Source organism: Salmo salar, chromosome ssa13 (genome assembly GCF_905237065.1).
Source record: "Salmo salar chromosome ssa13, Ssal_v3.1, whole genome shotgun sequence".
Lineage (NCBI taxonomy): Eukaryota > Metazoa > Chordata > Actinopteri > Salmoniformes > Salmonidae > Salmo > Salmo salar.
In genome coordinates, this window is record NC_059454.1 from 49,969,313 (window position 1) to 49,996,409 (window position 27,097).

The window sequence follows — 27,097 nt, forward strand, 5'->3', positions numbered from 1 at the left end:
GTGTGTGTGTGTGTGTGTGTGTGTGTGTGTGTGTGTGTGTGTGTGTGTGTGTGTGCGTTTGTGGGGTGAGGGATTTCACACCATGCCTGGGATCCCTCTGTTAAAGCCATTCCACAACAAAGACGTGGCCCTGCGAAATGTGCCATTTCACACTTTTCACCAGCCAAATGGCCTCGTCTCAATGTTTGAAGGCCATCATGAGAAGATACAGGTCACTCTGAATGATGGTGGTGTCAGACTGGGGCATGTCTGAGCATGAAATTGCCTGTGGCGCAAAGGAGTGTTTATTATCGCCCCACATACTTTGAGCACAACAAATTCATTCTGAAATGTAAGTAATGTTAATTTATTTCACCTTTATTTAACCAGGTAGGCCAGTTGAGAACAAGTTCTCATTAACAACTGCGACCTGGCCAAGATAAAGCAAAACAGTGTGACAAACACAGAGTTACACATGGGATAAACAATCGTACAGTCAATAACACAATAGAAAAATGATGTGCAAGTAGAAGTAGAAATACTGGTGTGCAAAAGAGCTGAAAAACAAAAACAAATATGGGGATGAGGTAGGTAGTTGGTTGGTTGGATGGGCTATTTACAGATGGGCTACGTACAGGTGCAATGATCTGTAAGCTGCTCTGACAGCTGACGCTTAAAGTTAGTGGGGGAGATATAAATCTCCAACTTCAGTGATTTTTGCAATTCGTTCCAGTCATTGGCAGCAGAGAACTGGAAGGAAAGGCGGCCAAAGGAGATGTTGGCTTTGGGGATGACCAGTGAAATATACCTACTGGAACGCGTGCTACGGGTGGGTGTTGCTATGGTGACCAGTGAGCTGAGCAAAGACTTATAGATGACCTGGAGCCAGTGGGTTTGGTGACGAATATGTAGCGAGGACCAGCCAATGAGAGCACACGTCGCAGTGGTGGGTAGTATATGGGGCTTTGGTGACAAATCAGATGGCACTGTTATAGACTGCATCCAGTTTGCTGAGTAAAGTGTTAGAGGCTATTTCGTAAATGACATCACCGAAGTCAAGGATCTGTAGGATAGTCAGTTTTACGACGGTATGTTTGGCAGCATGAGTGAAGGAGGCTTTGTTTGCGAAATAGGAAGCCGATTCTAGATTTAACTTTGAATTTGAGATGCTTAATGTGAGTCTGGAAGGAGAGTTTACCATCTAGCCAGACACCTAGGTATTTATAGTTGTCCACATATTCTACGTCGGAACCGTCCAGACTAGTGATGCTAGTCGGGTGGGTGGGTGCGGGCAGCGATCGGTTGATGAGCATGCATTTCGTTTTACTAGTATTTAAGAGCAGTTGGAGGCCACAGAAGGAGTGTTGTATGCTGTTGAAGCTCGTTTTTTGGCCCAGCGTCGTCCGGGTTAGGGTTTGACCGGGGTAGGCCGTCATTGTAAATATTAATTTGTTCTTAACTGACTTGCCTAGTTAAATAAAGGTTAAATATATATATATATTTTTTTTTTAAATGTGCGCAGCCCTATGGGACTCCCAATCACGGCCGGTTGTGATACAGCCTGGAATCAAACCAGGGTCTGTAGTGACACCTCTAGCACTGAGATGCAGTGTCTTAAACTGCTGCGCCACTCTGGAGCAAAGGTTGTGATATTGGAACAGACAGGTAATTCTCTTGTGGTTGTTATATATAATAAATGGCAATAAAGACAGTCAAAAATAAATCATAAGGAATAAGGTTTTGAAGTGTCTGTCCTATATCTAGGAGATATAATAAAGCTCAGGATGTATTTTTGGAGACATATTTAACCCCTTATTTATGTTGGTACAAAACTACCTCCATACTTCTAGCTTAAATTGACAGATTTTGATGGGGATTTTTTATTATTATGTTGATTAGATTGAAGCACCCTTGTGTCAATAGGCTCTTGAGGATTTTAAGTCATTTAGCAAACGGTCTTATCCAGTAGTTACTTAAATACTGGACTGCCGTGGGAATCGAACCCACAACCTTGGTTTGCAAGCACCATGCTCTTCCAACTGAGCCACATGGGCAAAGAAAGGAAAGAAACGTGTTATTATAATCAGTGTTGGGAAAACTATATTTTTGAAATCATCACTTTAAACCAAAAATTAACTTAAATTAGTATATTACATGACATTTTACAAAATGAAGATATCATACTTGTACAGCAGACCATGAGAATATTATGTGATTACTGTATTTTACCTATGTGTCTCTAATATGTGTACACTGTTTAAGCCTTGTATGATTTTTGCATATGAAATATAATCCCACATTTAAATTAAATCCATCCTCACAATCCACTGCTGAAGCAGTTATCTGTCAGTGTGGAATAGGGGGATTTTACAGTTTCTGCAGGATGCAGTTTGCTATACACAAGCTCCTGTTGACCTAAAAGAACACATTAGACAAATAATATCCTGTTTGATTATGACATATAGTTTTATATATAGTAACACTGCTACTGTTTTATCAAAATAACCAGTCAGGTGAATTTCATTGTCATTCACACTAATGTGGAACAGAGGAAAAGTGAACAAAAAAGCGAAACAAACTATCTGCTATATAGTACTTCAGAACTAAGAGCGATGCAACTGTTTTCCGGATTTCATAAAAGCATAATTAGAGGTTATTATGAGTAGAGAGGGCACATCTTTGTAATACCGAAAAACCTAAAATCTTCCATTCAAAATTATACCCCAAAACAACATTTCTTAAATAGACGGTAATTGTTTCTCGGGTAAATCAGACAGTGAGTCAAACTAATGATCGCCTGTGGGTCATCCCACATCCCAAGGCTTTAATTCCAGTTTCTGTCCATGACTGGGCTTTAAATGTCATGGCAATGGATTCACCCCAGGCACAAATCAGTCATCATTCTAGTTAAACACACTATTGGGAATCTCCACTCTTCAAGATGGCAATCTAAAGCCTGTCTGAAAAGCCACATTTACCATAACAAGGTTATGTGCTGCTCAAGCAGAATCATTTAATCAAGGTGGAATGTGGAGTATAGCTGTAATTTGATAGAGACAAGCTGCCATGGTATGTTTCAGATGTAACATTGAGTGAGAAAAAAAACTTGAGGCTGTCCATGACTTTTCTGATGTAGCCTAATTGTATTGATTTATTTTATTTAACCCTTATTTTACCATGTAAGTTGACTGAGAACACATTCTCATTTTACAGGAAGGAGCTGGGGAATAGTTACAGGGGAGAGTGTGGATGAATGAGCCAATTGTAATGATGTTGCATACAATGACTGCCAAGCCACATAAGTACCCTAACACATAGTGCCCTCTATTCTCTTATTCCCTTATCTTAGTATGAATAAAAATGAATCATGTATGAATAACTGCAAAAAATAACTTGAAACTGTCAAACAAAAAATAAAGTAAAAAGGATTTTCTAAAGGACAATACAATTGATGAGGCAGTGGAGTTTGTAAAAGTGTTTCACATACATTACAGCCTTTTATAGTTATAACTCCCCCGGAGCAGACAAGCCAACCACGAGTTGGCAGGTATATACCAAAATCTGAAGCGATTTATTGACTGTGTAGTCTAGTGTGTGTGTGACAGATGAGTGAGTCTATCATAGGATGTCATGGAAAAATAAATGTGCGCGCAGCAACTGCACACCAAATGGTGACTCACCGCGCGCACTCCAGTCCCACGTGCATATCCCAGAAGGAAGCAGCGCTCCTTACGAAAACGGACAGTTTGGGAAAGTTCTCTGCCGTCACTCGTGTCTCTGTCGGGTTTCGGTTGCATTTCTGATGAAGTGCATAGCCTGTACTACACAAAGACGTGATTCCCGTGAAAAATAAAATAAAATCGGCAAGTGCCAAAAAGCATTCCAAACCCTGATAAACAGGCCTACATATTTTCTGTTCATGTAGGGCACTGGGCACACCTAACAGCTACCCAATCATCATATCAAACTTCTAAAACGAAACGTAAATAGTAGTATACAATCATTCAATTATGTCAGTTTTGTGAAGATAAATTACCTACTTAATGTGATATCTTTCAAGATGACAGTCATTAATTTCATGCTTGTTGGATGGGGATTTTTTTCTAGTAGGCCCTAAATGAGATACCATCTCTTTATTCCCAACAAGGATGGATTTACACAACTTGGTCCTATGATTATGTGTCATAGCATGCTCAATGGGTAGAGGCAATAGGCTGCTTTGCCACAATCAATACCACATTGTAATAATAACAAGCCATTCAGGTCTTTTTGGCCATGTAGTGTATGATCCATATCAAATCAAATTTTATTGGTCACATACACATGATTAGCAGATGTTATTGTGGGTGTAGCGAAATGTTTGTCTAGGCCTATAGTGGTAGTAAACATATGAAATAATCTACTTCACTTAATTTTGGCACCCAGGTATACTAACATTATGAAGATATGTGTTCACATAACCTTTTAGTCCACTAACTGAAGATGTGTCCCGGTCCCCACATATTGTGTCTCCCAATATGTTGTTTTGAGTTTAACTTTGGGCCTACCCGGGAAGCCACCCGCCTGTGTTTATTCAGACTCAGTGGGTGAGAGCAGGGGTGCTAAAGTCACACCAAGGACCTTTTAAAATGGAGTCTGGGTAAGAGGCCCCCCATCATCAGGTGTCAAAGAGTGAACCGTTCGGGCCAAAGTTCTCCCACACAGGAGAACAATAAAGGAATCTTAATTGGACTTCAGACTGTCTTTGAAGAGAAGATCAATCAGTTTAGGTGCTTATGAATCTATGAAGATGTTATAAGATATTTGAAAGGTTCCATGGCTCACTTCATACATGGCCCTCAAAAAAGTTCTAAAACAAAAACATGAACAAAGGGGGGTGGGCTCAAGGAAGGGGTGTGATGTATCAGTGTATGTATCATGGCAGGTAATACTGCATTTTGGATTATCCACATAAAACACGGAACAACAGATTTCCACAGATCAAGAATGTGAATCACAATGTTTTGTTGTGACAAGTCTAATGGACATTCACGCACACATGTTCCCCTTTCAGTTCTGAACCTATAATCAGGTTGCCATATCTTTTTTCAAGAATGATGACTGCATTCCTATTCCACACCTCAAATTACCTATATTACCACCAAGACCAAGTTCATAAACTAGTTTGACAAGGACTTTACATGAATTCCTATCAAACTGGTTTAACCCTCCTGAACCTAATCAGGCTGCTGCATCGTTTTTTAGAGAACATCAAATAACCAATATTACCTAAATAACAACATTTTCATAAACCAGTTAGACAAGGAGTTTACATTGATTTATTAGGATTTGTGATGTTTTCAGAAGAAAAAAGGCCCCTAAGCTTAGGCAACAGCCCCAAAAGCATATGGGTCCCACCCTTTCATGTTGTAGCACAGTTGACACTCCAACCTTTCCAGGGACGGTGGCTTCATCACCATAGACAGATAAGGGCTGTTTGGCCACCGACACCAGTACAGGAATGTCGGTGGGTGACAGTCACAGAGGGACCATGGAGGGGTGAAGGGGGTCTGGCTGTCTCTGATCCACTGTGTGACTGGCTACATAGCTGTGCCTGCGTTTATGGGCCCAGGCTGTAAACTCATTACCATCCACCTACCAGCACAGGGGACAGATGGACTACAGGGCAACCATTCATTTACACCCCCCCCCCAAAAAGACATGAGTAGGCTTCCATTTTACTCTTTACAGCATACTGTTGTAGTATACCAGTTCTTTCTGATGGCTCACAGTAAGCTTAATAAAAAAATGACCAACACTTGCACTTTCATATCAGTGTGTGCATTTATATTCACATTGTGTATGTGTTTTAGTGTATTTGAGTGAGTGTGATCTGTGCATTTTATGTGACCGAGGTCATGAGGGGTAAAGTGAGAGTGCTCAGCTGTCCACTCAGATTAGTGTGAAAGGAAAGCATGCTGGGACGATACTAAATGGATACTGTAGTGGGCATAGCAACACACATGCTGTTAGCAACGCAACCTTCAACTGAACTAGCGCCCATTGAGCAAAATTGGTTCAAAGACGTCTTTTAACGCCTTTTTAACAAAGAAGACATTTTTTCAACATATTGTGCTTAGTGGGCTGTGTGTTCAAAATATACTCCATAAACAACATGGGTCCTCACACCGGAAAACATGCATTTATTTATTTTCTATACAGTGTATTGCTCCATTTTCACAATAGTGCAAAATTACTTTACAAGTTTCCTCATAAATATAACAAACATAACATATTATAAATAAACAATGCATGTGACAATGTGTTAACAGAAAAAGCTACAGTCTCATTGACATTGCACAAATGTTTTAATGCAAGAAATTGGGTCATTTCTGATTTACATTTGAATCAACAAAATGGAAGCCAAGGTCTTGTGTGGTTGAGTGTGGATTTCACTCATGGTACATAAGGAGCTCACACAAACCCAGAAGGCTAAATGTGCAATGGAACGTTATAATGAGTTATTATTCTGGTTGTAAATGTGTTTTCTGGTTGTATGGTCAGATACCAGATTACAACTAGTTAAAGATGTCCTTTTCTGGTTGCTAAAAAGACATCCAATCACTATACAACCTTACCATGATATCACAAAAACATCAGTGCAACCACTTTTGCCCTTTGGGAACAAGACACTTCACCATTGCAGGAAATAATCTGTTTTAGACAAACAGAGCTTTGTTTTCTAAGGGGGCCTTTCTACAACTAACCGATATTGGGTTGTTTTGGAAAAACAAACTAGAACAACAAAATCCTTCTAAAAAAGTTTGACATCTTATCACACTGTGCTACATATTTATTGAACCTAGTTAACCATGACTGAGTCAAGAACTCAAATTAGGACCCGTTGTAGTCTATTGTAACCTTGGCTGACACAGCTCTTTCACCTCAGGTAAAGAGTCAGTATCAACTTTGTACAAATAGGTTCATTATTTTAACCCCTCCACCTTTGAACTTCCAAAGAATCCTGGTATTATCTTACGTGTTTCAGAGTATTCATTCAAGCTTAGAGTTATATTACATGTTGTCACACGTTTACTACATCAACCCTGCGGTGGTACATTTGTATCCTTTTCAACAATACATGGATGAGGTATGGGTGAAAGTACAAACTGAAGTGTACGTAAGACAAAATGACAGCACAGCACCATGGGTGTTCTACATTGACGTGACTGTCGTTAGTGTCAAGTGTTCAGATTGGTGTCATTTGTGTTAACTTGCTAACTTGAACTTTACACACTTAAGCCGTTTCAAAGCTGCCAGAAGCGTGATACCACTGTGTGTGTGTTTATGAATGATAATGATCTATACAGCAAATTAGGGTCTTCTAATTAGCTAGTGGACAAGCAAGCTTGCATACCATCGCCTTCCACACAACAATATTGGACATCAGTTGTCCTAACTATTAATGACATTGGTGGTGTCATGCACGTGGCAGTGACAAGGCAATAAAAAAACATTAAAAAAAATATACTTACATTTTCAGTCAAGGTACCAACACATAAAAGAATATCCATGAGGACCTGTAAATACATCAGCTACTTTCTCTCATGGTTACATGAACCACTGCATGAACACAAACAAACCTTTACATTTTAACTGTTTTCCGTTACAAATAATACAGAGACATTTCAGTTGACCGGGGTCCCATATGTGTTAAGCGTCTCAGAGTAGGTGTGCTGATCTAGAATCAGTTTAGGATTTTAAATCATTCAGAATAAGAGGGATGACCTGATCCGGGATCAGCATTCCTACTCTGAGATACTTTATGAATACGGCCCTGATATTGTCTTCAGTTTAAGACATCCTTATCAATCCTCTCTACACTCTGATACACTCAACTCTCAAGCACAAACTGAATGACTAACAGTTTTACACTTTGACATTCTCCCTGACACACTTCCATCCATGATATGCACAAAGTCAACGCAACAAAATAAAAACAATACGTCTCTCTTGAGTTGTAGCAGTGGTCCATTTGCTTTTCATAAAGCATCTTTGAAATTGTCTGAATATATTAGCGATAGATTGTTTTACATTTAATAAATAAGAAATAGAATTCAACGTAATAGTTTTTTATATAAAAAAAGGGATTTAAACAAATCTAGTTTCGAGTAGCGATAGATCTAGTATCAATAGATCTATTTTTCAGTGTGATGTTCCCCTAGGTACAGATCTAGGATCAGCTTCCCCTTCCCCAATCCTAACCTTAACCATTAGTGGGGAAAATGCTAAACTGACCCAAGATCAGCGTCTAGGGGTAACTTCACCCTCCTCCCCATGTGCGTCTGTGGGGTTGGACGGTAAACAACATTGGCCGTTACTGCCACCTAGTGTGAGACATTTAGCAGCACTATACATTTTATTCCTGCCGGCCAGGACACGATAAGCATGCATGGCAGAACCAGTCTATAGCTGCATTCCTTAGTTAAAATAATTAATTTCAATATATTTATATATATATTATTGCAAAAATGGTGATAACAAAAAAAATGACATTTAAAATACACATGATACACAAAGTGACTGTCTTCAGAGACAGTGTTTCAAGCGTTGGATTGCAAAGGGAAAGAGAGATGAAGGAAGGATGTTTTTTAGTTTTTTTAATCTTTATCCAAGGAAAACTCTACCGTGTTCTTCAAGAGACTAGGAGCTGGTATCTTTACGGTAATACAGCGAGACCTCAGGAAACGAGACCTCAAAAGATCCACCAGCAACCTCTCCTTCGCTCTTCCAACCTCTCACGCTTCTCATCACCTCTTCTCTGTTTAACTGCACCCCCTCCCTTCCCTCCCTCCCCACCTCACACAGAGCAGTTTCGTCTCTTGCTTGGGCCTGGCTGTGCGGGGGCAGCAGTGACCGAGGCGGGGGCTGAGGTCAGCCGGAGCCTAGCCCCGTGTCAAAGGCTGGTGGAGGAAACGGAGAGCGTGGGCGACGAGGGCGGCGGGAAGTTGAGCAGCTCCAGGACGGCCACGCCCACGCTGCTGCGTCGCGTGAACATGCAGGAGGCCGCCACCCACTTGTTGCTGCGCGGGTTGTACTTCTCAATGGAGTTGAGGCTGGAGCTGCCGTCGTTGCCGCCCACTGCGTACAGCCAGCCGTCCATGGCCACAAGGTCATGGGTACTTCTGGGAAAGGGGTGCAGCATAACATGCAGACTCAGTAAGGCAGGTCAAATTCAGGTAGGTCCCTCCCTGTTTCAGCCTGTTTGCTTCCGTTTGGTTGTAGTGAATACGACCTTGCTGTGACTAGATGGAGCCTGTTTTTAGATGAATATGAGCCACACAACAATGGTTTATTTATGGACTGGAGCATCCATTGTCATCAGGTTTCCCTGGTCAATTCCTTTCCTGTTGACTCTGTCTATTTCCCTGTGTGTGTGTGTGATCTTGTGTGTGTGATTGTGTTCATGTTTGTGTGTGGGTGTGCATGTTTGACTCTAATTCAATTTAAATCTCCCAATCCTGGTCTCTAAGGCCCACTGTTTGTGCAGGGTCCAGAAACCCTAATCATTAGGTGAGTAACGGCTGTAATGAAAACCTCATCACACTCTGAGACTACTTTCAAATACTCTTATATAACAGAATGGCATCAAGTATTGTGTACAACATAACACCTTAAAGGCACTTGTGGGATACATTCTAAATGCATTCACAGCCTTTATGTACATATAAAGGCATTTATGAGGAGCGAGAGAAGGCTCTATATATGCACTGGTAATGAAGTTATAGCCACAGGTGGTTGGTAGCGATTGTGACGTGGGTGGCGGTGCCCACCTGCGGATGTTCATGGGCGCCACGCCCTCCCAGGCATTGGTCTTGGGGTTGAACCGCTCCACTGAGTTCAGGCAGCTGGTGCCATCATTTCCCCCGGCAACGTAGAGCATGCCCTCCAGCACAGCCACCCCGGCACTGCTGCGCCGGCTCAGCATGTTGGCGATGGCCATCCACGCGTTGCTCTGTTCCGACCAATCATAGGTTGTTAGGAGTCACATGGTCAGTTGAGGGACTCATTAGTTTTGGTTCTACATTTTGATCTGGGCAGAAGTTCAGTTTATGGGCCGGTTTTAACTAGATTAAGCATATTAATGGACTGAAAATATAGCCTGGTGGGACCAGCCTAATCGCTACGTTCACCATTCTATTTAATAGGATGGTGAACACAGCGATCAAGTTGGTTCTACCAGGCTACTGAAAATCATGCTCAGTTGAGATTCTTCTATAGGCTTAATCTGGGTCCAGGAAACATGCTCAAATTGATAGAGATGTCATTGTTTTGTTGTTTTACCTGGGGTTCATATTTCTCCACTGTAGCTAGGTGTGAGGAGCTGTCATACCCTCCTACTGCATACAGACTACCATCTAGAGAGAGAGAGAGAGAGAGAGAGAGAGATGGTAGAGTGACAGAGAGGGAGAGAGAAAAGAGAGAAAAGTGAGAGATGGTAGAGTGACAGAGAGAGGGAGAGAGAAAAGCGAGAGAGGGAGAGAGAGATGGTAGCGTGACAGAGATGGTGGAGAGAGAACAGAAGAAAAAGATAAAAAGAGACTGAGAGCCACGTGATGACAAGCTCCAAATGCCAGATTACAGCTCGCAAATGTTTGATGAGGCCCATAACCAGGAACCCAGTAGGAAAATCACTCTAGCCTACATTATATCCGTGCTCAATAGATGACATAATCACACCAAGGTGGACATCACATGCTCACCCAGAGTGGCCACACGGACATATCTCCTTCGGGTGCTCATGGCAGCGATGGAGGTCCAGTTACTGGTCAGAGGGTCGTAGCGCTCTGCACTGTTGGGGTGGAGGGGGCACTCATTGCATACATGGATGGAGTACAACAATCTCAGCTCGGTATTTGTATATGTGAGTGAAAATCTGTTGAGACAACCAGCCTTCCCTGTAGCTCAGTTGGTAGAGCATGGTGTTTGCAACGCCAGGGTTGTGGGTTCGATTCCCACGGGGGGCCAGTACAAAAAAAAATAATGTATGAAATGTATGCATTCACTACTGTAAGTCGCTCTGGATAAGAGCGTCTGCTAAATGACTAAAATGTAAAAAATGTTGGATTTATTCACTGACATTCAAGGAAGTCTCCTTTAGACAGCGGGCTAGAGGTACATTCATATTTGTAACACTTTATGGAGGTACACATGCTAACGTTCTAACATTTATGACAGTGTCCCTTAGTTATTATGGAGGAGTCCAAGTCCTCAGAGTGGGTAGATAGTACAGTAAGTAGAAGATAGGAGAAGTTCCAAGTCAAAAGGCACGGGGCTAGATTTTAACCCAACCTCAACCCGGGCATATGTGTTCCCGCGGTCAGCAGCACTAACCGCTACACCACACATGCCTAGTGAGCAGCGACAGAAGTGAACCTGTTGAGGCAGGAAGCTCCGTCGTAACCGCCGGCCGCGTACAGGAGGCCGTGCAACACCGCCACACCCAGACAGCTCCGCCGCGTCCCCATGGAAACCTCGGGTTGCCAGGAGTTGGTGACCGGGTCGTAGGACTCCACTGTCGCTAGATCGGAAGTACCGTCATACCTGAGGGAGAGAGAGGCCAGTGAGTGGGCTTAGGGGTTGTGTACCGGACACTGGTGGCAGAGCCCATCCTCCTATGGTTGGTCTACGATGGGTCCCAAATGGCACCATATTCCCTATATAGTGCACTACTTTTGACCAGAGCCCTATGGCCCCCTTTTCCCCATAAGGTTCGGGTCAAAAACAGTGCACTATATTGGGAATAGGGTGCCATTTTGGACGTATCCTAGGCCAACCATAGGAGGATGGGCTCTGACAGTAGTGGTGTCTGGTACCTCTTCAGGTTTCGTTCTTTAATCTCATTAAGGGATTCTTCACAACTGTATTTTGTAAACAGTTTAAAACACAATAAACCTTCTTGAAATAAAATGGATTTTAAATAAGGTATCATCTGTTTATTTATTGGACAGGGGATATTTGTCATAGCTTGATTCCATTAGTAGCACCTGGATGAGACTCTGACATTCCAGACAGTGATAGTAGTGCGTCAGACACTACTTTGTTCTACCTTTCACTTGATGTACAAAAGCAAAAGGTATTTGTTCTGTTTCCCTCTCTTGGATAGAGGGGACGTGCTTTGGCATTTTGAATAATTACACTTTAAGGGCAACGCTCATGTTAGTCCTGCTGCCACAGGCAACTGTTTATCTTATCATACAAAATAATATAATTCAATGTGTTTGGTTAAATAAGATTACAACAAGTTATCTCCCATAATCCTAGTCTCACTTTTAAGACATTCATATAACCTAACCGAGCTAGCTAGCTAGCTAGCTAGCTAGCTAGCTAGCAAAACTACCACTAGCATACCAGTGTTAAACAGTCCTATTTCAGTTAGCTAGCACGACATTGGTTAAGACTTACTAACCACATCCAGACTATCTAGGGGTCAAAGGTTGGTCAGATGAGTTCATCTCTTACCCTCCCACTGCGTACAGCTTGTTTCCAATGGCCGCCACGCCCACCCGTGCCCGCCGGGTGGACATAGAGGCCACCATGTGCCAGCGGTCTGTCCGCGTGTCGTAGGCCTCGCAGTCGCCGTGGATGGCAAACAGACTGCCCCCACCTGGGCACAACACACACATACAACAACCACATAATCATCATGGCTACCAACATGCACAACCAGTGCTGAGGATGGTCCTATTTCAGTTATAATACGAACAAATATTCTACAGAACGTAGTCGCGAGCAGTAATATTCCAAACTCATTTTGGATAATTGCCAAATCACATCTATTTAAAATGTTATGTGTTTTGAATGTTACCCAGTATCTGTGAACCGGTTAGCCTTTAACCAAGGGCCAAATTCAGGATCCCTGTTTAAACAATGGAACTCTATAGGTAGAAACTACTTTATATAAGTATGTGTACGCGCATGTGTGAATGTGTGTATGTACCCTGGTGGGTAACCTCTGGGGCACACTGACCAACGGCGAAGAGCACGGGGCTGGCGCCCTCGCAGCGGCGAGGCCGGGTGCGGCTGTTGCTCAACACGCCCCTCTGCTCGGGCATCAGGTGGTACTTGAGGGCTTCGATGAGCAGGTCCTTGCACTCCGAGTGGTGGCGCACCAACTGCTCCGTGTCCACGTTGCTCATGAGGAAATCCCTCCGCAGTAGGGGCAGGCGTACACACTTCATCAGCTAGAGAGGGGAATGGGAGGTGGGAGGGGGCAGACACTTTTATCCAAAGCGACTTACAGTAGTGAGTGCATATATTTTCGTATAGGTGGCCAGCGGGAATGAAACCCACAATCCTGACATTGTAAGTGCCATGCTATGGCAACTGAGCTACACAGGTGCATATTTGATCTTACCCAGGGAACGTGCTGCCTGCGCCCGTCAATGTCGTGTTTGACCCAGCTCAGCACGGCCCGGTATACCTCCTCTTCCGACGGCACGTTCAGGTTGTCACTGGAGATCAGGTCCAATACCTTCACACAGAGAGGGGGGACAGAAAGGAAGGGGGAGAGAGAGGAGGGAGAGAATGGGTGTGGGGGAGAGAGAGAGCAGGTAGGCATAGAGAGAAGTAGAGAAAAAGAGGGCAAGAGAGAGTATCATTTTACACAAGAGTTACAAACACAACAGTCTCTACACCTCTTGACAGTTGCTAACGATTCTCTTACATCAATGAAAGAAGCTACTCCCCCAGAGAGGCGTTCATCCCACGTGGGATGCGTCACAAAAGTTGTCACGACAAGAAATTATAACATGAATTCATTCCCATTTATCTGAAAGGAATGTTTATTTTGGAACATCTTGAAAAAGGTCAGCTTGACTGAAATGTCCCCAAAAAATATGTGTGTGTGGAATCAATTTCCATGAAGAAAATGGTTTAGAATCATATTTCCATTAGCACCACAAAGACATTGTGGTGGTGTATGCTTGCTGAATCGCCGTGTCTCCAACCAGCCTCACTACTCACTGGACCCTTTGTAGCTCCCTCCAGTAACCACGAGCACAACCGTTCCTTGATTTTAACTGGCGGCTTTATTCTGTAGTTTTAGACAGAATTATCACCTTCCGTGAGAACTATAAAGTAAATGAAAATACAGTTAAGCACACTCTTACAACCTTCTTGTCTTACGAGCGACTTATTAGCTTGGTATAACTCTGAAGTGCTTACATACATAAACAGTTTAGCCGGAGCTATAACAGAATCAGATTAAACACATTAATAAAGGAAAAATACCTCATTGGCTGCTTATTACAGAAGGGAGGAAATCAAAACTTCACACTTATTATTCCTGGCATGAATTCACGCTTCATCCTTAATTATTAGTGAAATAATACCATCCTAACATACACACTTCAACCTTTACGAACTACACCCGAAGACATGAAAATGTAGCTAACACAGCGCGGGATTGCCTTCTCTCCAAAGGTGTGTTGCTACGATAATGATCCCCGTTACAACAGTTATTAACCACGTAGTTCCGCTTGTCTTACCATTTCTCCCGCATAGCGAACACGTAAACAATTCAAACAAAAAAACAACGACATAGACTTACAGGTTAATGGTCAGTTACACCCTTAAGATCACTCGGCTACGCATGCCTCTACTTAATGTCAAAATGCCTTATCCATTGCTGTTCTGGTTAGTGATTATTGTCTTATTTCACTGTAGAGCCACTAGCCCTGCTCATTATACCTTATCCAACCTCTCAGTTCCACCACCCACACATGCGATGACATCACCTGGTTTAAATGATGTTTCTAGAGACAATATCTCTCTCATCATCACTCAATGCCTAGGCCTACCTCCACTGTATTCACATCCTACCATACCATTGTCTGTACATTATGCCATGAATCTATTCTATCGCGCCCAGAAACCAGCTCCTTTTACTCTCTGTTCTGGATGTACTAGATGACCTTTTAGCCTTTAGCCGTATCATTACCCTACTCCTCCTCTGTTCCTCTGGTGATGTAGAGGTTAATCCAGGCCCTGCAGTGCCTAGCTCCACTCCTACTCCCCAGGTGCTCTCATTTGTTGACTTCTGTAACCGTAAAAGCCTTGGTTTCATGCATGTTAACATTAGAAGCCTTCTCCCGAAGTTTGTTTTATTCACTGCTTTAGCACACTCTGCCAACCCGGATGTCCTAGCCGTGTCTGAATCCTGGCTTAGGAAGACCACCAAAAACCCTGAAATCTCCATCCTTAACTATAACATTTTCCGACAAGATAGAATGGCCAAAGGGGGCGGTGTTGCAATCTACTGCAGAGATAGCCTGCAGAGTTCTGTCTTACTATCCAGGTCTGTACACAAACAATTCGAGCTTCTACTATTAAAAATCCACCTTTCCAGAAACAAGTCTCTCACTGTTATCGCTTGCTATAGACCACCCTCTGCCCCCAGCTGTGCTCTGGACACCATATGTGAACTGATTGCCCCCCATCTATCTTCAGAGCTCGTGCTGCTAGGTGACCTAAACTGGGACAACACCCCGGCCATCCTACAATCTAAGCTTGATGCCCTCAATCTCACACAAATTATCAATGAACCTACCAGGTACAACCCCAAAGCCGTAAACCCGGGCACCCTCATAGATATCATCCTAACCAACTTGCCCTCCAAATACACCTCTGCTGTTTTCAATCAAGATCTCAGCGATCACTGCTTCATTGCCTGCATCAGTAATGGGTCGGCAGTCAAACGACCACCCCTCATCACTGTCAAACGCTCCCTAAAACAGCGAGCAGGCCTTTCTAATCCACCTGGCCCGGGCATCCTATTCCTTTTCAGGGAAGTTAGGAATCAATATACACAGGCAGTTAGGAAAGCTAAGGCTAGCCTTTTTAAGCAGAAATTTGCATCCTGTACCACAAATTCAAAAAAGTTCTGGAACACTGTAAAGTCCATGGAGAATAAGAGCACCTCCTCCCAGCTGCCCACTGCACTGAGGCTAGGAAACACTGTCACCACCAATAAATCCACTATAATTGAGAATTTCAATAAGCATTTTTCTACGGCTGGCGATGCTTTCCACCTGGCTTCCCCTACCCCGGTCAACTGCCCTGCACCCCCCACAGCATCTCGCCCAAGTCGTTCTGACTTAGAATATGTGGATAACTACAAATACCTAGGTGTCTGGTTAGACTGTAAACTCTCCTTCCAGACTCACATTAAGCATCTCCAATCCAAAATTAAATCTAGAATCGGCATCCTATTTCGCAACAAAGCATCCTTCACTCACGCTGCCAAACATGCCCTCGTAAAAATGACCATCCTACCGATCCTCGACTTCGGCGATATCATTTACAAAATAGCCTCCAACACTCTACTCAACAAATTGGATGCAGTCTATCACAGTGCCATCCGTTTTGTCACCAAAGCCCCATATACTACCTACCACTGCGACCTGTACGCTCTCGTTGGCTGGCCCTCGCTTCATACTCGTCACCAAACCCACTGGCTCCAGGTCATCTACAAGTCTTTGCTAGGTAAAGCCCCACCTTATCTCAGCTCTCTGGTCACCATAGCAGCACCCACTCGTAGCACGCGCTCCAGCAGGTATATCTCACTGGTCACCCCCAAAGCCAATTAGTCCTTTTGCCACCGTTCCTTCCAGTTCTCTGCTTCCAATGACTGGAACGAACTGCAAAAATCACTGAAGCTGGAGACACATATCTCCCTCACTAGCTTTAAGCACCAGCTGTCAGAGCAGCTCACCGATCACTGCACCTGTAAATAGCCCATCCAACTACCTCATCCCCATACTGTATTTATTTATTTATTTATATTGTTCCTTTGCACCCCAGTATCTCTACTTGCACATTTACCATTCCAGTGTTTAATTGCTATATTGTAATTACTTCGCCACCATGGCCTATTTATTGCCTTACCTCCCTTATCTTACCTCATTTGCACACACTGTATAGACTTTTTCTACTGTATTATTGACTGTATGTTTGTTTATTCCATGTGTAACTCTGTGTTGTTATTTGTGTCGAACTGCTTGGCTTTATCTTGGCCAGGTCGCAGTTGTAAATTAGAAATTGTTCTCAACTGGCCTACCTGGTTAAATAATGGTGAAATAAAATAATAATAATAATTTCATATATGCTGTGTACCCAAATAACTGAAGCTAAATGGGGAAGGGCGTGTCCTGATATATTACAGCGTGACTATGTAGTGCGTGGGTGTACACTAGTGTGTGCGCGTGCGTGCGTCCGTGTGCGCCTCTTTTAGGGCGGTGCGCACTGCAGAGAGGGTGGCACAGCTCCTAGTCAGGAAGGGCAGGGCTGGAGTTGCCAGCTGCTGCTGAGATCAATAGAATAGCAGCAGTTTCAGATGAACAGCACCAGCTCATCCACATGAACTAGAGAGCCATAGAGCACAGAGCCAGCACAGTACAGAGCCAGCACAGTACAGAGCCAGCACAGTACAGCACAGAGCCAGCACAGTACAGAGCCAGCACAGTACAGCGCCAGCACATAGCCAGCACAGTACAGAGCCAGCACAGTACAGAGCCAGCACAGTACAGCACAGTACAGAGCCAGCACAGTACAGAGCCAGCACAGTATAGCACAGTACAGTACAGAGCCAGCACAGTGCAGCACAGTACAGAGCCAGCACAGTGCAGCACAGTACAGAGACAGCACAGTGCAGCACAGTACAGAGCCAGCACAGTACAGAGCCAGCACAGTACAGAGCCGCAGCAGCACAGTACAGAGCCAGCACAGTACAGAGCCAGCACAGTACAGAGCAGCACAGTACAGAGCAGCACAGCATGAACAGCCTCCTCTCCTCTAGTACTACTTTTGCCCCGCCCTGTAGCACCCTCAAGACAACACATAGGCTCCTGCAATACATACAGACACAGAGACATAAAAGGAATAGACAGCCAGACAGACAATGTGTCTGTGTCTGACATGTAAAGTGTACCAGTACAAGCATGTTTGAGAGAGCTAGCAGGGAACAGATACGAAATGTATATTTAAAAACATGTATAAACCAAATGTCTGTGTATGTGAGCGATAACGCCGTGTAGTAGATGACCATAAGGTCTAGTCAAAACTCCAGTTGCCAGTGTTCGTGTCTAAAACAAGAAAATGTGGGGGCGATTTTCATTGCTCGGTGAGCTCAAAAACACTTAGAGCAGGTAAATAAATCCTGCCCCTGTGCAGATCTGTGACTGGCACACTACAGCTGCAGAAGGAGAAAGGAAGAAAAAGAGAGGCAGAAAATAGAGAGCGATACAAAGAGAGAGAGAGAGAAAGAGAGGGACAAAGAGAGAGAGAGAAAGGAATACAAAGAGAAAGCAAAAGAGAGAGCAGAGTCACAGCTGGCTGCCCTACAGCTCTGTTTCGGATGTCACTAAGCCTACTCATTCTACTCTTGGCTAATGGATAGTGCCCAATTCATTTGAATTTGGCGAGTAACATTGAGATGGAAGAGAATTAAAGAGCAATCAAATAGTTAGTGTAGTGTTTCAGTCAGGAGGAAAGTCCTAACAGCTGGTGCTGTCACAGCTGTCACATAGCTTAACCTGTTCTGTCTCTGATATTGTCTCTAAACGTATGTTCACCAATGCACCTAGGCACGCTGTTAACCCCAACTCAGACCCTAAAAGAGACTATTGACTCCAACCCCTCAACTCTGACCAAAGGATTAAATGAGCGTTCACATCCGTCCACATGCTAGGTAGCTACATTCCCATTCACTTTTCATGGACACTGATTCCTTTTGATTTTTCAGTCTCTTGGCAACACATACACCATGGCCGTGTTCCAGGCTTGAAGACGCATGCCAGATCTTACAACGCCTTGATAGGTGTTTAACGTATCAGCTAAACATTATGATATAGGGCGATTCCGTGCCAGGATAGCCCAAAAAATTTGGGGTATCATATTGTTCTGGCAATTCTCACATAGAAACTTAATTGGGAGGAAGGATGTTTGACATGCTTTTTACATTTGTATCACAAAGCCTTTTTTTTTTAAATTCATGAGGAAGTGTTCATTTGAGGACCTTTTAGACCTGTACATGCCTCCTGTAAGACGCTATGATCCGGGAATCGTGCACGATACATGCAACATCTTGGTGTCATTACGCTCTAACATATGGACTATGTCTACAATCTGAAAAAAATAAATGCTTATATTACTATCTCAAAAGTACTTCTGAATTATTGATATATTTTATGTTAAATAAATGTAATTGTATTTTGACAGAACCTCGACATACTCCATATGTTTGAGCACAATATAGGGAGTACAATGACACCAAGATGTTGTCCGTTATGCTTGAGCAAGGCACGCAACCCTAAATTGCGTTTGTAAATCGTTCTGGATAAGACAACTAAAATGTAAATGTATCATGTACGGTTCCCGCATCATAGGGTCACTTTCATCAAGATTTTCTCCAAAATAGTTTGTGATAGAAAAAAAACGTTAAAGATCCTTCCTCCTAATGACGTTTCTATGTGAGAATTGCCAGAACGTTCGGATACAAAAAAATATTTTATCTGTATCCTTTCGTGGAATTACCCACTAGAAATCTGATTCCCGACTGCGCAGTTGATGATGTGGAAAGCAACCATTGGTCGATGCAATGCAACATCTGCAACATCTGCAATGTAAGCCTTCCCCGTAGCTCAGTCGGTAGAGCATGGTGTTTGCAACGCCAGGGTTGTGGGTTCGATTCCCACGGGGGGCCAAGTACGAATTTTTTTTTTGAAATGAATGAAATGTATGCATTCACTACTGTAAGTCGCTCTGGATAAGAGCGTCTGCTAAATGACTAAAATGTAAAAAAAATGTAAAATGTACTCGTTCTGGAACATGACCCATCTTTGGCAGTGCTCTGCCTAATTATCACTTCCAGGTCATACCCCTAAACTAGGTTGTCATTGGACAAGTCCAGACGATGAACAAGTGACTGCTATGCTGAGCTGCTATGAGAGAAAAACTAGACGGAGAGCATGATGAGTAAAACACCAAGAGACATTGATTGACAAGGAGCTGAGGATGGAGATATGTCTTCGTCTAATGAGTGTTCAAAAGGCAACTACACACTCTTGTCTTTGCTGCTTGCGCTATGAAGGACCTTGAGGGGGTTGAGGAAAGGATAGAACATGACCAGATGTTCTCCTCTTTTTGCAGGAAAGAGAGGGACAGTCAGAATGGAAGGAGACTAATGCTAAACTATTCTATCTCAGTACAGCTGAGCATCTTTGTCTGTCTTTACCAACAACTGTCAGACGAGTGGATAGCACTGTATATCACCTTGATTAATTAAGAGGTGAAAGGGTTTATACTCCGTGTGTGTCTAGAGATTGCAGGCTCCCAACATCAGCGCACAAGTCATAAGCCACAGTGCCACGATAACTTTAAACAACTCCAATGCAAAACAATTACAAAAATAAGATCCCATTGCTGTCACATCACGTCATGTCATTCTGTAAGGAAAGGCATATGACATGCTAGTTCAGTATTCTGTCTGACCTGTTTCAGCGGCAGCAGCATGAACTCCTCGGTCTTGGACACCTCCACAAAGTGCTGCAGGACGTACTTGTGCGCCGACTTGAGTAGGTCGCTGCAGGAATGTGTGTCTGCGAAGCCGCGGATGCCCAGGCAGTTAGAGGGGTCCAGCTGGCTGAGGAGGAACTTACAGCAGGCGTCCCTCACCCCGTTGAGCTGCAGCAGGCTGGCCGCTGGGAGTAAGGTCTAGAAGAAAAAGAGGACGATCGGGTGGAGCCATAGACGCCTGAGCGATGGAGCAAACGTAGCAGCTGCAGTTTTTGCACTCCCACTTTTTTTTAACAGAAAAGTATCATGATACATTGGGTAATTTCTCATTTTCAAATGATTAGTAATGTTTTGAGCTAGTCTGTATTAAAATACATAATCATTATATAATATATAAAATGGAAGTAACAGATTCATTTTGCACCCCCTCCCCTCGTTGCCTCAAGATGAATGGTTTTGCCCACTTGAAAGTGATGCTTCACTCCCTTGCTCCACTGTTTTGGCTCAGTGCAGTTAGAAAGCACTAGTTGCTCCACTGTGTTGGCTCAGTGCAGTTAGAAAGCACTAGTTGCTCCACTGTTTTGGCTCAGTGCAGTTAGAAATCACTAGTTGCTCCACTGTGTTGGTTCAGTGCAGTTAGAAAGCACTAGTTGCTCCACTGTGTTGGCTCAGTGCAGTTAGAAAGCACTAGTTGCTCCACTGTGTTGGTTCAGGGCAGTTAGAAAGCAAAAGTTGCTCCACTGTGTTGGTTCAGTGCAGTTAGAAAGCACTAGTTGCTCCACTGTTTTGGTTCAGTGCAGTTAGAAAGCACTAGTTGCTCCACTGTGTTGGCTCAGTGCAGTTAGAAAGCACGAGTTGCTCCACTGTTTTGGCTCAGTGCAGTAGAAAGCACTAGTTGCTCCACTGTTTGGCTCAATGCAGTTAGAAAGCACTAGTTGCTCCACTGTTTTGGCTCAGTGCAGTTAGAAAGCACTAGTTGCTCCACTGTGTTGGCTCAGTGCAGTTAGAAAGCACTAGTTGCTCCACTGTGTTGGCTCAGTGCAGTTAGAAAGCACTAGTTGCTCCACTGTGTTGGCTCAGTGCAGTTAGAAAGCACTAGCTGCTCCACTGTGTTGGCTCAGTGCAGTTAGAAAGCACTAGTTGCTCCACTGTGTTGGCTCAGTGCAGTTAGAAAGCACTAGTTGCTCCACTGTGTTGGCTCAGTGCAGTTAGAAAGCACTAGTTGCTCCACTGTGTTGGCTCAGTGCAGTTAGAAAGCACTAGTTGCTCCACTGTGTTGGCTCAGTGCAGTTAGAAAGCACTAGTTGCTCCACTGTGTTGGTTCAGTGCAGTTAGAAAGCACTAGTTGCTCCACTGTGTTGGTTCAGTGCAGTTAGAAAGCACTAGTTGCTCCACTGTGTTGGTTCAGTGCAGTTAGAAAGCACTAGTTGCTCCACTGTGTTGGTTCAGTGCAGTTAGAAAGCACTAGCTGCTCCACTGTGTTGGCTCAGTGCAGTTAGAAAGCACTAGCTGCTCCACTGTGTTGGCTCAGTGCAGTTAGAAAGCACTAGTTGCTCCACTGTGTTGGCTCAGTGCAGTTAGAAAGCACTAGTTGCTCCACTGTGTTGGCTCAGTGCAGTTAGAAAGCACTAGTTGCTCCACTGTGTTGGCTCAGTGCAGTTAGAAAGCACTAGTTGCTCCACTGTGTTGGTTCAGTGCAGTTAGAAAGCACTAGTTGCTCCACTGTGTTGGTTCAGTGCAGTTAGAAAGCACTAGTTGCTCCACTGTGTTGGTTCAGTGCAGTTAGAAAGCACTAGTTGCTCCACTGTTTTGGCTCAGTGCAGTTAGAAAGCACTAGTTGCTCCACTGTGTTGGCTCAGTGCAGTTAGAAAGCACTAGTTGCTCCACTGTTTTGGCTCAGTGCAGTAGAAAGCACTAGTTGCTCCACTGTTTGGCTCAATGCAGTTAGAAAGCACTAGTTGCTCCACTGTTTTGGCTCAGTGCAGTTAGAAAGCACTAGTTGCTCCACTGTGTTGGTTCAGTGCAGTTAGAAAGCACTAGCTGCTCCACTGTGTTGGCTCAGTGCAGTTAGAAAGCACTAGTTGCTCCACTGTGTTGGCTCAGTGCAGTTAGAAAGCACTAGTTGCTCCACTGTGTTGGCTCAGTGCAGTTAGAAAGCACTAGTTGCTCCACTGTGTTGGCTCAGTGCAGTTAGAAAGCACTAGTTGCTCCACTGTGTTGGCTCAGTGCAGTTAGAAAGCACTAGTTGCTCCACTGTGTTGGTTCAGTGCAGTTAGAAAGCACTAGTTGCTCCACTGTGTTGGTTCAGTGCAGTTAGAAAGCACTAGTTGCTCCACTGTGTTGGTTCAGTGCAGTTAGAAAGCACTAGTTGCTCCACTGTTTTGGCTCAGTGCAGTTAGAAAGCACTAGTTGCTCCACTGTGTTGGCTCAGTGCAGTTAGAAAGCACTAGTTGCTCCACTGTTTGGCTCAATGCAGTTAGAAAGCACTAGTTGCTCCACTGTTTTGGCTCAGTGCAGTTAGAAAGCACTAGTTGCTCCACTGTGTTGGTTCAGTGCAGTTAGAAAGCACTAGCTGCTCCACTGTGTTGGCTCAGTGCAGTTAGAAAGCACTAGTTGCTCCACTGTGTTGGCTCAGTGCAGTTAGAAAGCACTAGTTGCTCCACTGTGTTGGCTCAGTGCAGTTAGAAAGCACTAGTTGCTCCACTGTGTTGGCTCAGTGCAGTTAGAAAGCACTAGTTGCTCCACTGTGTTGGCTCAGTGCAGTTAGAAAGCACTAGTTGCTCCACTGTGTTGGTTCAGTGCAGTTAGAAAGCACTAGTTGCTCCACTGTGTTGGCTCAGTGCAGTTAGAAAGCACTAGTTGCTCCACTGTGTTGGCTCAGTGCAGTTAGAAAGCACTAGTTGCTCCACTGTTTTGGCTCAGTGCAGTTAGAAAGCACTAGTTGCTCCACTGTGTTGGCTCAGTGCAGTTAGAAAGCACTAGTTGCTCCACTGTGTTGGCTCAGTGCAGTTAGAAAGCACTAGTTGCTCCACTGTGTTGGCTCAATGCAGTTAGAAAGCACTAGTTGCTCCACTGTTTTGGCTCAGTGCAGTTAGAAAGCACTAGTTGCTCCACTGTGTTGGTTCAGTGCAGTTAGAAGGCACTAGCTGCTCCACTGTGTTGGCTCAGTGCAGTTAGAAAGCACTAGTTGCTCCACTGTGTTGGCTCAGTGCAGTTAGAAAGCACTAGTTGCTCCACTGTGTTGGCTCAGTGCAGTTAGAAAGCACTAGTTGCTCCACTGTGTTGGTTCAGTGCAGTTAGAAAGCACTAGTTGCTCCACTGTTTTGGCTCAGTGCAGTTAGAAGGCACTAGTTGCTCCACTGTTTTGGCTCAGTGCAGTTAGAAAGCACTAGTTGCTCCACTGTGTTGGTTCAGTGCAGTTAGAAAGCACTAGTTGCTCCACTGTGTTGGCTCAGTGCAGTTAGAAAGCACTAGTTGCTCCACTGTGTTGGTTCAGTGCAGTTAGAAAGCACTAGCTGCTCCACTGTGTTGGCTCAGTGCAGTTAGAAAGCACTAGTTGCTCCACTGTGTTGGCTCAGTGCAGTTAGAAAGCACTAGTTGCTCCACTGTGTTGGCTCAGTGCAGTTAGAAAGCACTAGTTGCTCCACTGTGTTGGCTCAGTGCAGTTAGAAAGCACTAGTTGCTCCACTGTGTTGGCTCAGTGCAGTTAGAAAGCACTAGTTGCTCCACTGTGTTGGTTCAGTGCAGTTAGAAAGCACTAGTTGCTCCACTGTGTTGGCTCAGTGCAGTTAGAAAGCACTAGTTGCTCCACTGTGTTGGTTAAGGGCAGTTAGAAAGCACTAGTTGCTCCACTGTGTTGGTTCAGTGCAGTTAGAAAGCACTAGTTGCTCCACTGTTTTGGTTCAGTGCAGTTAGAAAGCACTAGTTGCTCCACTGTGTTGGCTCAGTGCAGTTAGAAAGCACTAGTTGCTCCACTGTTTTGGCTCAGTGCAGTTAGAAAGCACTAGTTGCTCCACTGTGTTGGTTCAGTGCAGTTAGAAAGCACTAGTTGCTCCACTGTGTTGGTTCAGTGCAGTTAGAAAGCACTAGCTGCTCCACTGTGTTGGCTCAGTGCAGTTAGAAAGCACTAGTTGCTCCACTGTGTTGGCTCAGTGCAGTTAGAAAGCACTAGTTGCTCCACTGTGTTGGTTCAGTGCAGTTAGAAAGCACTAGTTGCTCCACTGTGTTGGTTCAGTGCAGTTAGAAAGCACTAGTTGCTCCACTGTTTTGGCTCAGTGCAGTTAGAAAGCACTAGTTGCTCCACTGTGTTGGCTCAGTGCAGTTAGAAAGCACTAGTTGCTCCACTGTGTTGGTTCAGTGCAGTTAGAAAGCACTAGTTGCTCCACTGTGTTGGTTCAGTGCAGTTAGAAAGCACTAGTTGCTCCACTGTGTTGGCTCAGTGCAGTTAGAAAGCACTAGTTGCTCCACTGTTTTGGCTCAGTGCAGTTAGAAAGCACTAGTTGCTCCACTGTTTTGGCTCAGTGCAGTTAGAAAGCACTAGTTGCTCCACTGTGTTGGTTCAGTGCAGTTAGAGAGCACTAGTTGCTCCACTGGTGTTAAAAATGAAAAGGCATATGCACATTTAAAAAAAAAAATCTATTCTGTTGTGCGTCTACATTTGTATCATTGTTTCATGTCAGGGTGTTGTTACATATCATTTGAGAGGCGGCACCACAAGCAAATTTTGTCATTTCACTTTGCCTGTAAGAACCTTGATGAGCACGAGCATGTCTGATAAGGCTTTGCTGTATCGCAGCCCCTGAAAGAACCTCAATTGCTGGAGTCCTCTCTCCTTCACAAAACTCATTGGAGGAGAAGGTCAGGGGGCGGGACCTCTGGCTTTCTCATCCAATGGGTTTTGAGAAGGAGGCGAGGAGAGAGGACATGAGGAGTTTACACTTGAGATTCTCCCATTGACTGAGTAGCCTTCCAGCAGCCTTTGCAGAAAACTGCATGTCCGGTAGCTTGCGGGCTGTCAATGAGTAGCTCACAAGTAGATACTAGAAATAATCAGTAGGCCTAATATTACATGATTAAATCTGTGAAATAACTTTTCTCCCCAAGCTGTTTACAGGTATTTAGCACCATTCTGCATTTTTGCCATCCATTTTCCCAACATAAATTGGTTTAAATCACATTGTTAAAATGTTGTTTTCATTCATTTCCAAAAGTAAACAGCCTGTCTGAGCCCCATGAGAGTACACCATGGCCGCTTCACGGTTACAACGTAGCCAAGCTGTGTTTATATGTGCCTATGCGCAAATTGAAAAAGCACAGGATAGTTATACCTTGATGAAACAGCTCTGCTTTGCTTGGTTGGTAATATCGACCAAATAAGTAATTTCTACCCTTGTTGCATCAAATATGTATGCTGCTGAGACAAGTTTTAAACATTTTCATGGTGACAGTAGCTAGGTTTCCATCCAATTGGCAACAGATTTTCATGCGAATATTCGAAAATATGCATGAAGAAAATGTGAATTTTTTTCACCAGTGGTGTGTTTCCACCAAATGGACTTGTTGCCGATAAAAATCAGTTCGTTATGACATAGAGCACACAAAATGTACTTTTTTGCTTAAATTTACATGTACTGAATAAAAATCTAAAGTTCAATGTGTTTCCATTGCATTTTTGACTACACCAATAGTTTTGTCAGAAAAACTGTTGGGTTAAATAGCAAATGTGCCAACTCTGGTCTTGGCACGTGTGCTCTAGCCAACAGCTCGAAGATAGTCTACAGTGTGGGTAGGCTAATCTACATGAGATTATTACTGATAAGAGCGAGAACAGCAGTCAAGCATTGATCCTGTCACCAGAATATAACCCTCAATATTTATTGGAAAGGAGCATCAAACTCATCACCTTGCACTTTCACCACCCTGTGAAGTTCAGAATTTATTTAAACTGTAACCTAATAAACTGCATGGTTTCCCAAACTGCATGGTTTCCCAAGTCATAGTGGGAGGACCACACATCATATCATCAAGTTTACTTCGACATGATGGTTATTATATCAATATTTGCGCATAAAGGTGTTTCCACCACCATTTCTCACAGAATACATTTTAACCAACACAAAAATATCCCACCATGTCAGACATACAAATGATCTTTAGGCATTTATAAACTTGTACCAAACCTTCCGGTTTCCATCAGCTTATATGGTATACCTTTATTCGCATAAAAACAACAGGGCCAAAAAGGCAGAACGGAAAAGTAATGTGCTTGCTGAGACTACACTTTGTTATTCCTCATTCTTTTCATGATTATTCTGTTTCTTCAATATTCGTTGTCAAACATGTATCCTACTCACTGTAGTGTGTTGTTTAAAAGGGCACTATAAAACTGAATGACAAATGAAAAATCATTGGAAAATAATTTAGTAGCCTAGTCCTGTAACTGTAAAACACTTTAAAAAAGGCAAGATTCTTAAGGTAGGCTACAGTAGAATGATTTTTGTTCAAAATGTGTGGTTAAGAACCAAAACACAATTACATTACGTATGCAGTGCTGTTCACTGTTTCT

The 27,097-nt window shown here is 43.6% G+C and overlaps 1 protein-coding gene across 5 annotated transcripts in view; it reads right to left on the minus strand.

Annotated features, from left to right (window-relative positions):
• Positions 1-6,144: 6,144 nt before the first annotated feature.
• LOC106567373 (kelch-like protein 17) overlaps positions 6,145-27,097 on the minus strand; it is a 36,981-nt gene continuing 16,028 nt past the window's right edge. For 2 of the 5 annotated variants that reach the window (XM_014136535.2, XM_014136537.2), the window contains 9 exons: positions 20,509-20,730; positions 13,376-13,492; positions 12,959-13,202; positions 12,481-12,625; positions 11,395-11,562; positions 10,722-10,810; positions 10,303-10,376; positions 9,792-9,973; positions 6,145-9,143 (listed from right to left, as the gene is read on the minus strand). In XM_014136535.2, coding sequence (XP_013992010.1) covers positions 8,915-9,143; positions 9,792-9,973; positions 10,303-10,376; positions 10,722-10,810; positions 11,395-11,562; positions 12,481-12,625; positions 12,959-13,202; positions 13,376-13,492; positions 20,509-20,730 — 1,470 coding nt within the window. In that variant the 3' untranslated portion in view covers positions 6,145-8,914. Of the gene's footprint in view, positions 9,275-9,791; positions 9,974-10,302; positions 10,377-10,721; positions 10,811-11,394; positions 11,563-12,480; positions 12,626-12,958; positions 13,203-13,375; positions 13,493-20,508; positions 20,731-27,097 lie in introns of all 5 variants that reach the window. The other 3 variants (XM_014136536.2, XM_014136538.2, XM_014136539.2) reach the window with 2 other exon arrangements.